The sequence below is a fragment of the Chlorocebus sabaeus genome, chromosome 5 (assembly GCF_047675955.1).
Source record: "Chlorocebus sabaeus isolate Y175 chromosome 5, mChlSab1.0.hap1, whole genome shotgun sequence".
Taxonomy (NCBI): domain Eukaryota; kingdom Metazoa; phylum Chordata; class Mammalia; order Primates; family Cercopithecidae; genus Chlorocebus; species Chlorocebus sabaeus.
The window spans coordinates 26,127,940-26,138,554 of NC_132908.1; the positions used below are offsets into that span (position 1 = coordinate 26,127,940).

Here is a 10,615-nt window from a genome sequence, read left to right on the forward strand (position 1 = left end):
CTTTGGGAGGCTGAGGCCGGAGGATCACTTGAGCCCAGCGGCTCGAGGCCAGCCTGGGCAACATGGTGAAATCTCGTCTCTACAAAAAATACAAAATTACCCAGGCGTGGTGATGCATGCGTGTAGTTCCAGCTACTCAGGAGGCTGAGGTGGGAGGATTGCGTGAGCCCCAGGAGACAGAGGTTGCAGTGAGACATGATTACTCCACTGCACACCAGCCTGTGCGACAGAGTAAGACCCCATCTCAAAAAAAAAAAAAAAGTCAGTCTGCAATGGGTTGTAGAATGAATGACAGGGGGAAAGGAGAGGTAGAAGGTTGAAAAAGTAGAGGCAGAGAGGGCTGGGCGCAGCAGCTCACACCTGTAATCCCAGCACTTTGGGAGGTTGAGGCAGGCGGATCATGAGGTCAGAAGATCAAGATCATCCTGGCTAACACAGTGAAACCCCGTCTCTACTAAAAAATACAAAGAATTAGCCGGGTGTAGTGGCGGGTGCCTGTAGTCCCAGCTACTCGGGAGGCTGAGGCAGGAGAATGGCGTGAATCTGGGAGGCAGAGCTTGCAGTGGGCCAAGATCATGCCACTGCACTCCAGTCTGGGGAACAGAGACTCTGTCTCAAAAAAAAAAAAGTAGAGGCAGAGAGTGGCAACCACACTTTCAGGAATTCCTGTCCTTTCAACACAGCCTATGCCATCACATCTTCCTTGGCTTAGACAGATATGTTTGACAACGCAACTACTTAAGATCTTCAACAACATTCTCCTGCCCAGGGCCAACTACCTTCATCTCAACAGTGCCACAACTGTTCACCTACCTACAGAGATAGCCACTTTCCATATTTCATCAGCACATGGCCCATCTCCTGTCATCGCTTCCTATCAATTTACCTGTTATCGCTTCCATTCCTACCAAATCCAAATCACCAACTGATTAAAACTTTCTACTACTCCCAATCGCCAGGCTACAGGCTTCCAAAATCAGCTTGTGCTTTTCCTTCTTCCTCATCTCTTAACTCTGGAATCAGTTTTAAGTGACAACTCCCTTGCCCAGGTCTTCCTCTCAACCACTAATTACACATGCAAGAACACGCAGGCCCTTGTCACATCCACACAGGCATGGTGTAACATCTGGTTTCCTGCATCTAACCTACACACAGCAGATTGAGTTTCCTTTAAGGAAAAATCATCCAACAAAAGAAAGCCAAACTCCCTAGGGTAGTAGTGGAGACCCCCCATCATCTAGCCACAAACTACCTTGATAGCCTTCTCTCCAACTGCTTCTTCAAATCCGTCTCTTCCAAAACTTCCATCCATGCTAGAGAGCCTAGTTTACTCCCTCCCTAAAGCTCCCTTTGAACACACAAGACCTCAACAACATCCCTACCACAATTTAATTGCCCACTATGCCAAGAATTGCTCTAGACTCTTGGGACACACGAACAAATGAGAGATTCCCTAGCTTTACAGAGCTAACATTTTAGCAGGAGACAACAAAAGAATGACCTCGTTAATAACATTAAGTATATAAAATATTAAAAAATTGTACAAAAAGAAGTAAAGCAGGATGTGAGGGACTGGAAGTGCTGAAGTGGCATCAACATTTTAAACAGGGTGGTGAGGACAGGCCCCACTGGAAAAGTGACTCTTGAGGCTTAAAAGGTTTAGTCGAGCAGATTCTCAGGGAGAGCACGGTCCAAGCAGAGGCAGGGAGCCAGGCCAAAGGCCTGGAGCAGGAACATGCCCAAAAGGTCTGAAGAGTAGTAACAAGGCCAAAGGAGCTGCAGCAAAGCCAGAGAGCGAAAGAAGCCGAGCTAGAGGGGAGATGTAACCCGTCGTCTCACAAACCAGCTTGGATGTCAAGCAGGCAGCTGGAGACTAAAGAACTGGAGCTGAGGAGAGAGATGTTGGGTTATAGGTGTCCTGGATTAAGACACTAAGTTCGAGGCCTAGAGTGTTCCGGCTATGAGATGAGAAAGAAACAACCTGCACTACAGGAGGAAAATGAAGAACACACTTTAGTGTCCCAGCAGCCAAGTGACGAAAGGCTGAACTGCAGAAGGGATACTCAACTTGTCTGATGCTACTGACAGGTCCAATAAGATGGGGAATGAGAGCTAACCACTGGATTTAGCAACACTGGTAGGAGGGACCTTGATAAGTGAGATTAAGAGAGAATAATGCCAGGTGTGGGGGTTCACACCTATAATCCCAGCATTTTGGGAGGCCTAGGCAGGGGGATCCCTTGAGCCCAGGAGTTCGAGGCTGCTGTGAACTATGGTCACTCCACTGCACTCTAGCCTGGGCGACAGAGCGAGAGCCTATGTCTAAAATTAATGAGCGAAAGGGAAAGTGAGGAATTAGAGACCAAGTACAGGCCACTCTTTCCTGGGGTTTTGCTGCAAAGGGGAACAGAGAAATAGAGCAATAACTGGCCAGGAAAGTAGGAGTTAAGGTTTCAGATTAAAAAATCATGTTTGTGTACCATATGTATATGTGTGCATAGGTATGCATATAAAGCCCTAGAAAGTCCTACGCACCCAACAAACGTTTATTTCCTTCACTCTCACTTCACACTTATCATTTCCTATTATCTTTGTTGCTATATATCTGACCTTTGTAACTGTCTGCAAGAAACTTTCACTTGCAAGGCCCTTTCTTTGTCCCAGTGTCAAACTCTTCCTCATTCCTCATCCTTCAAGACTCAAATAGCCCCTCCTGGGAAGACTTCCCTGACTCTTCTCAGCCAATCTCTCTCAGGTCGGTACCTATGCAATCTTTGTACCAATGCCCCTTTGCATCAACACATTCTTCTACTATCACCTGTATCACAGTCTCTTGTATTTTCAGAGTATGTTGTCTTATCTTCCCCACTAAACTGACTCCCAGAGGGCAGGGGCAGTATTAAATATTACCCTGGAAGTGTAACGGGTATGAGCACTGACTCGCTATGTGACCTTGGGAAGTTGCCTAACCTCTCAGTGCACTGAATGTCAGCTTTAAAACGTGAAATTAAAACTGCCTTTAAGCCAGACACAGTGGTTCACGCCTGTAATCCCAGCACTTTGGGAGGCCCAGATGGGTGGATCATCTGAGGTCAGGAGTTCAAGACCAGCCTGGCCAACATGGTGAAACCCCATCTCTACTAAAAATACAAAAATTATTCAGGCGTGGTGGTGCGCACCTGTGGCCCCAGCTACTCAGGAGGCTGAGGCAGGAGAATCGCTTGAACCCAGGAGGTGGAGATCGCAGTGAGCCGAGATCACACCATCGCACTCCAGCTTAGGGATAGAGCAAGACTCTGTCTCAAAAAAAAAAAAAAAAAAAAAAAAAAAAAAAACACTGCCTCTACCTCCTGGAGTTGTTTGGGATGGGAAATGGGTTAATAGATGTAAGATGCCTGGCATACAGAAAGCAATATATACACATACACACACACACACACACGCACATGCACATACCACATACACACATACATATTAACTATTATATTGTTATATTGTAACCACAGCACCTAGGGTTGTAAACTTCATAGCAAGAAGTCAATACATTATTTCATGATTATTTGGCCTAGTGTAGTGGCTCACTCCTGTAATCCTAGCACTTTGGGAGGCTGAGGCAAGAGGACTGCTTGAGGTCAGAAGTTCAAGACTAGGCTGGGAAACAAAGCAACCCCCACACTCTACAAAAAATAAAATAAAACAGTTAGCTGGGCATGGTGGCATGGGCCTGTAGTCCCAGCTACTGAGGAGGCTGAGGTGGCAGGATTGCTTGAGACCAGGAGATTGAGGCTGCTGTGAGCTGTGACTGAGGTGCTGCACCCCAGCCTGGACAACAGAGCAAGACCTTGTCTCAAAAAATAAACAAACATACAATAAAAATAAAAATCAATAACAAAAACTCTGGCTTAATCTACCTATTTCTTTATACTACATTAATTTTGCTGACCACATTTTGGTTTTATCAGGTGATTTGAACCATATCATACACTAATTTTTTCAGAAGCTATTCAAGTCATTTCTTGAAAGGTAACTTTTTCTCCAGACTATCTCTAATGCTGTGACTGACATACAAAACCTCTGGGTACCACTGAACCTTTCCCTGCCATCTCCCTGCACCAAGTCTTCTTCCTATCTCTCAGAGCACAGGATACAACGCAATGCTGTGGGTGAACAAGTGGATGACACGCCATGCAAGTGGCTAAATTTCAGTTCTGATTCTGCCTCCATTATAGGGGCCACTCATGGTAATTGATATTAGAAAAATAAGGCCAGGTGCGGTGGCTCCCACCTGTAATCCCAGCACTTTGGGAGGCCGAGGCAGGCGGATCACCTGAGGTCTGGAGTTCGAGACCAGCCTGATCAACGTGGTGAAACCCTACCTCTACTAAAAAATACAAAAATTAGCCAGGTATGGTGGTGGATGCCTGTAATCCCAGCTACTCAGGAGGCTGAGGCAGGAGAATCACTTTAACCTGGGAGGCAGGGGTTGCAGTGAGCCGAGATCGCGCCACTGCACTCCAGCCTAGGTGAAAGAGCAAGATGCCATCTCAAAAAAAAAAAACAGAAAAAAGAAAAGAAACCTTAGCAGGCAATTCAATTTCTTTTTTTTTTTTTTTTTTTTTTTGAGAGGGAGTCTCGCGCTGTCGCCCAGGCTGGAGTGCAGTGGCCGGATCTCAGCTCACTGCAAGCTCCGCCTCCCGGGTTTACGCCATTCTCCTGCCTCAGCCTCCCGAGTAGCTGGGACTACAGGCGCCCGCCACCTCGCCCGGCTAGTTTTTTGTATTTTTTTAGTAGAGACGGGGTTTCACTGTGTTAGCCAGGATGGTCTCGATCTCCTGACCTCGTGATCCGCCCGTCTCGGCCTCCCAAAGTGCTGGGATTACAGGCTTGAGCCACCGCGCCCGGCCGGCAATTCAATTTCTAAGCAACTAAAAAAGAACTCAATTTTGCACACAATTTTCATAGTAAGCAACAGCTCACTCAATACTAAGTAACAATTTCTCAGAGAAGTAGTGGGAACCTCTAATATGTCACACCACTTAAGAATCCATGGGGCCGGGGGCTCACGCCTGTAATCCCAGCACTTTGGGAGGCCGAGGCGGGTGGATCACAAGGTCAGGAGATCGAGACCACGGTGAAACCCCATCTCTACTAAAAATACAAAAAATTAGCTGGGCGCGGTGGCGGGCGCCTGTAGTCCCAGCTACTCAGGAGGCTGAGGCAGGAGAATGGCGTGAATCCAGGCGGCAGAGCTTGCAGTGAGCTGAGATCGCGCCACTGCACTCCAGCCTGGGCGACAGAGCGAGACTCTGTCTCAAAAAAAAAAAAAAGAATCCATGGGAATGCAACCAAAAATGATTTAATCCAATTCAGTTAAAGTATGCTAGCTCTTCCTGTAATTCTATACTAAAACTATAAATCTTTTTAAACTGGTTCTGAATGTGAAGGTCAAGAGGGATAGTGTAAGCGAAATTCCCCATGCTCCCTATGCCCCACCACTATCTCTCTAAGCAAACAAAATACAGGTGGAGGACTCTCCTGATCTTCCTTCCCATGAGGCAGCACCCAAAGAGCACAGGCTCCTGAGTAGAGCACTTTGGGTCTAAATGCCAACTCCACCACTTGTCAACTAGGAATCCTAGAGCAGGTCTGTCCATCTCCCCCTCTGGCAGGAACAGCCATAGTGGAACCTAGCAGAGTTGGTGGAGTTTACTGATACTGAATGACTAAGAGAAAAAGTAGGTCAGGCTCAGAGGCTCACGCCTATAATACCAGAACTTTGGGAGGCCGAGGCGACTGGATCACCTGAGGTCAGGAGTTCGAGACCAGCCTGGCCAACATGGTGAAACCCCATCTCTACTAAAAATACAAAAAAAAAAAAAAAAAAAAAAAAAACTAGCCGAGCGTGATGGCAGATGCCTGTAATCCCAGCTACTCAGGAGGCTAAGGCTGGAGAATCATTTGAATCCAGGAGGCAGAGGTTATAGTGATCCAAGACTGCACCACTGCACTCCAGCCTGGATGACAGAGTGAGACTCCATCTCAAAAAAAAAAAAAGAAAGACAGAAAAAAAAAAAGTAATGAGTGAAGAATAGCTAGCACATCAAAGATGCTTAGTAAGTGGTAGTTTTTATCACATTACACCACTTTCAAGTCTTATTAGAGTTGAAGATTTAAAAAGAAGATATTAAAAAGGCTCAAACTTATGCCAACTAATACCCTTAAAAGTAAAAATGTTAAGTCAGCAAGAAATGGAGAGGAAATAATTTCCTGGAATAAAGAGCTGGGATCCCAGAGTAAAGACCCTCCGCCTATAAGACACTCGCCAGGCAATAGTTTCCTTACCTTTGGGGGACAGGGCCTACCCCACCCAAGCTCCTGACCCTGGGGTACCTACAGATGAACCACTGTGTCAAGTGACACAAAAAGGACAATCCCATTCACATCAACTATGGCCACCCCCTGTGTACTTAAGTAACTGAGGTCTAGGTGACAAAAACTTTGACTTGCAATATACCCCAGAAAAAATGCACATGGGGTTCATGAAGCCAACTACTTTACAGTTCATTACTCAAAGGTGGTCATTCCCATGATGCTCTACTGACTGTCAACTAAAATGAAACCTGAATACAAGGGTGCTGGGCTAGCTCGGTCAATAACAAAATTCTGTCCAAGGGTCCTAAAGCAATGCTGTAAGTTTCCCAAGGGGAGGAATGTGTGTCTTGTTAATCTGTACATGCCCTAGGCCCTGGTATATGGTGGCTGCTGAAAATTCACTTGTAAGATCTGTACACTCATATTCACAGCAGTATTATTCACAATAGCCAAAGGCTGGAAGCAACCCAGGTATCCACTGAAGGATGAAAGGATATACAAAATGTAGCACACACACACAATGGAATTCAGCCTTCGAAAGGAAGGAAGCTCTGACACACGCCATGATATGGATGAAACTCGAGAACACTGTGCCATGTGAAATACGCCAGTCACAACAGGCCAAATACTGCATGACTCCACTTATATGAGCTACCTAAAGCAGTCAAATTCATAGAAAGAGAAACTAAAGTTGGGTGGGGGAGAAACTGAAAAAAGAGGGGTATAGGTTGTTTTGGGAAAAAAACCTTTGGAGATAGATGGTGGTGATGGCTGCACAACAATGTAATGCTCTTAATGTCACTGAACAGCACACTTAAAAATGGTTAAAATGCCAAATTTTAATTACGTATATTTTACTACAATTAAAAAAACACAACTTAAAAAGTATATTGAGGCCGGGCATGGTGGCTCATGCCTGTAATTCCAGCACTTTGGGAGGCTGAGGCGGGTGGATCACCTGAGGTCAGGAGTTCGAGACCAGCCTGACCAACATGGTGAAACCCCATCTCTACTAAAAATACAAAATATAGCTGGGCATGGTGGCGCATGCCTATAATCCCAGTTACTCGGGAGGCTGAGGCAGGAGAATCACTTGAACCCGGGAAGCAGAAGTTGCAGTGAGCTGAACTGCACCACTGCACTCCAGCCTGGGCAACAAGAGCTACACTCCATCTCAAAAAAAAAAAGAAAAGAAAAAGTATACTGAAAGAAGAAATGAAGGGAGGAAAGAGTGCTACTTTCATCAGGCACTAAATGTTATACCTCATACCTCTAGATTATTATTTAGATAATTCCTATGCCCAAATTTCATAGTTGAGGAAATTGGAACTGAGAGCTTAACTGATTTGCCACAATTCATACTTTGTAATACATATGTTAAAATATATAGACTCAGCTGTGCATGGTGGCTCACGCCTGTAATCCCAGCACTTTGGGAGGCTAAGGAGGGCGGATCACTTGAGCTCAGGAGTTCAAGACCAGCCTGGGAAACATGGTGAGACCTCATCTGCACAAAAAATTAGCCAGGCATGGTGGCGCACAGCTGTAGTCCCAGCTATTTGGGAAGCTAAGGTGGGCGGGTTGCTTGAGCCCAGGAGGTCGAGGCTGCAGTGAGCCATGAATGTGCCACTGCACTCCAGCCTAGGAAACAAAGCAAGACTCTGTCTCAAAAAAAATAGTAATAAAAAAACACATACACTATACATACAGCATATACTGTACGGTGCTGCTCAGGATTAATGGCGTACTTTATCCAGCTGGCCGTAAGCTCCATATCTCAGGACCTACACACTACCCACAGGCCTTTTGAATGTTTCGAAAATTCCACAGGCCTTAAGGTCTGTATCACGAAAGATATAGCTATGTCCCTTTCTCTATTATACCACTAACTTGGCAGGGGTAAAATGGGTGAAACTGAGGAGAACAGCTCCACCCCTCGAGGTGTTCAACCACAGGCTGGATGATCCACTACTCACTAAGGGCTTACTATGTGCCAAGAGCTGGGGCAGATAAGGGGTTCAGACAATTTGGTCTTTGAGGGAGCTGTGTCTACCGCAATAGATAGATAAGGCTCAGAAATAATTACAAGAGCAAAAAGACAAATGCTTAACAAAGAGATGTGGGTGCACACATTTAGGGGAGTATTGAAAGTATCTATCGGTCTAGAAAACCTGAAAGGTATCTTCAGCAGAGATCAGAGCATGTAGAATAGCAGCCTCAGTGTCAAAAGATCCCGACCATTCCTGACCTTGCCATCACCTGCGCAAGTGACCTCTGTAAATCCCTCTCTGTTTTTCCATATATAAACCTACACCTGGATGAGATGTTTCTCCTACAATCACCCAGCTCTCTAAGTGTATTAGAGATGCCTAGGTTCAAAGTCAGACGCCTAGGTTCAAATCTTAACACTGTTAAAAAGTCGCTTGACCTTGAGCTGGGGAATTAATTGCTCCGTGCCTCAGTCTCCCCACTTCCGAACAGAGGATTGGTGTGATCATTAAATACTACTGCACGTCAATCACTTCGCGCAGGGCCTTGCCAAGTAGTAAGCCCTCAACAAACGATAGTTATTGTCCGGAGGAGCTGCAGGAGGCAAACACCAGATGCAAGGCTTGTGCCTACAGCGCTCCCAGGGCCCTCCCAGGCCTGAGCCATCATCCCTGGGGGGATGGGAGCACAGGGCCGGGGCTGCACACTCTGCTCGCATGTGTCACCGGCCAGGCTCCGCACGCGCCTCTCCCCGCCATGGGGAGAGTAGCGATGGTTCAGCAGCCCCGGGGCCCATTCCCACCCCTCCGGTAGGGCACCCCAGGAGGGAAAGGGGCTCCAATCCCACTTACCATGCTGGCCGGGGACGGGGCGGCTCAGATGAGCTGGTTTTTCGGCTTCGGACACGTCCCGCTCGCACAGTTCAGGTCATGGTCCCGGCAGACTCGGGAAGTCCCCCACCCAGGCAAAGACAACCCCTTCCCCACCAGGCCCCGAGGGGACCCTCTAAAAAGGGCAGGGCCGCCCGGGTCGCCTCATCGGGGGCCCCTGAGACAATTCATCCAGACCCACCCGCCCCTCCCCAAGGAAACTGAAAAAGCAGGAAATGAGACTCGGATGCCGGCGAGGAGGGCGGCGGCTCGGGACCCCCGCCCGGGCCCGACCCCCGCGGGGGAAGCTGCGGGCCCAGGCAGGGGCTCCCCGGCCTCCGCGGGCAGAGGTGGCGGCGGGCCCGGCCCCGAGGCTGAAGGGGCGGAGGCTGACGGGCCTCGACTGCGCGGCCCAGGCGGCCGGCTCAGGGGAGAGGCCCGGGGACCCGCGCTGTCCTAGCAGACTCAGCCCACACGGCCGCTGCCGCCGCCCCCCAGAGCATCCCTGCGAGCACCCGCCCTGGAGCCGCCCGCTAGTACCGCGCGGCCGCCCCCGACCAACAGCCCCAACGCGCCGGAAGTGGCGAGCGCCGGGCGGCCCCACAGCGCGGCCGCCGGGCTGCGGCGCTGGAACCGGACCAATCCGGAATCGAGCGGGGCGAGCGGGAGGAGGGGGCGGAGGGCGGAGGGCGGGGCCGCACCTGACGGCTCCCACAGGCCCCGCCTTCTTGCCACGCCCTCTCTTGCCCCGCCTGCTGAGCCCACCGCCCGTCCGTCCACGCGGGCCGGCAGCCATCTTGGTAAAGGGAACCCGGGCTGCCATTTTAGTAAAGGCGTGGTTTCTGTTTCGCTTTCTTCGCCCATTCATTCCGCAAAGCTTTAGTGAGTGTCTTTTACGTGCGGAGCATCGAGCTGGCAGCGTGGCGACACAGGGCCTCATGGAGCTTACATTCATGCAGTCCACACACTCTTGCCCAACTATATTCCAGGTGCTGCTGTGGGTGCTAGGACCGGGGAGATAAACATAACTTCAATAGTCAAGGTGCTGACGGGGGCAGAGAATGTGTTGGATTCATGTTCCTATCCTCCAACCCACATTACTCATGAAAGTGCGCATCTTTATTTTGTTTTATTTTTAGGGAGAGGATCTTGCTCTGTTGCCCAGGCTGGAGTGTGGTAGTACAATCATGCCTCACTGCAGCCGCAACCTCCTGGCGCGCCACCATGCCTAGCTAAATTTTTTTATTTTTTTCAGAGATGAGGTCTTTTGATGCTCGGGCTGGTCTGGAACTCCTGAGCTCAAGCAGCTTTCCAGGGATTACAGGTGTGAGTCATCCAGCCAGGCTGAAACTGCTAATATTAAGAAACAGAATCAGGAAACTATC

The 10,615-nt window shown here is 48.6% G+C and overlaps 1 protein-coding gene across 1 annotated transcript in view; it reads right to left on the minus strand.

The window, feature by feature from the left end:
• Positions 1 to 9,853, minus strand: part of XPO6 (exportin 6) — a 117,095-nt gene extending 107,242 nt beyond the window's left edge. Inside the window, exon 1 of the mRNA XM_007988709.3 lies at positions 9,213 to 9,853. Within this exon, the coding sequence (XP_007986900.3) occupies positions 9,213 to 9,215 (3 nt within the window). The 5' untranslated portion in view covers positions 9,216 to 9,853. The remainder of the gene's footprint in view (positions 1 to 9,212) is intronic.
• Between the last annotated feature and the right edge of the window lie 762 nt (positions 9,854 to 10,615).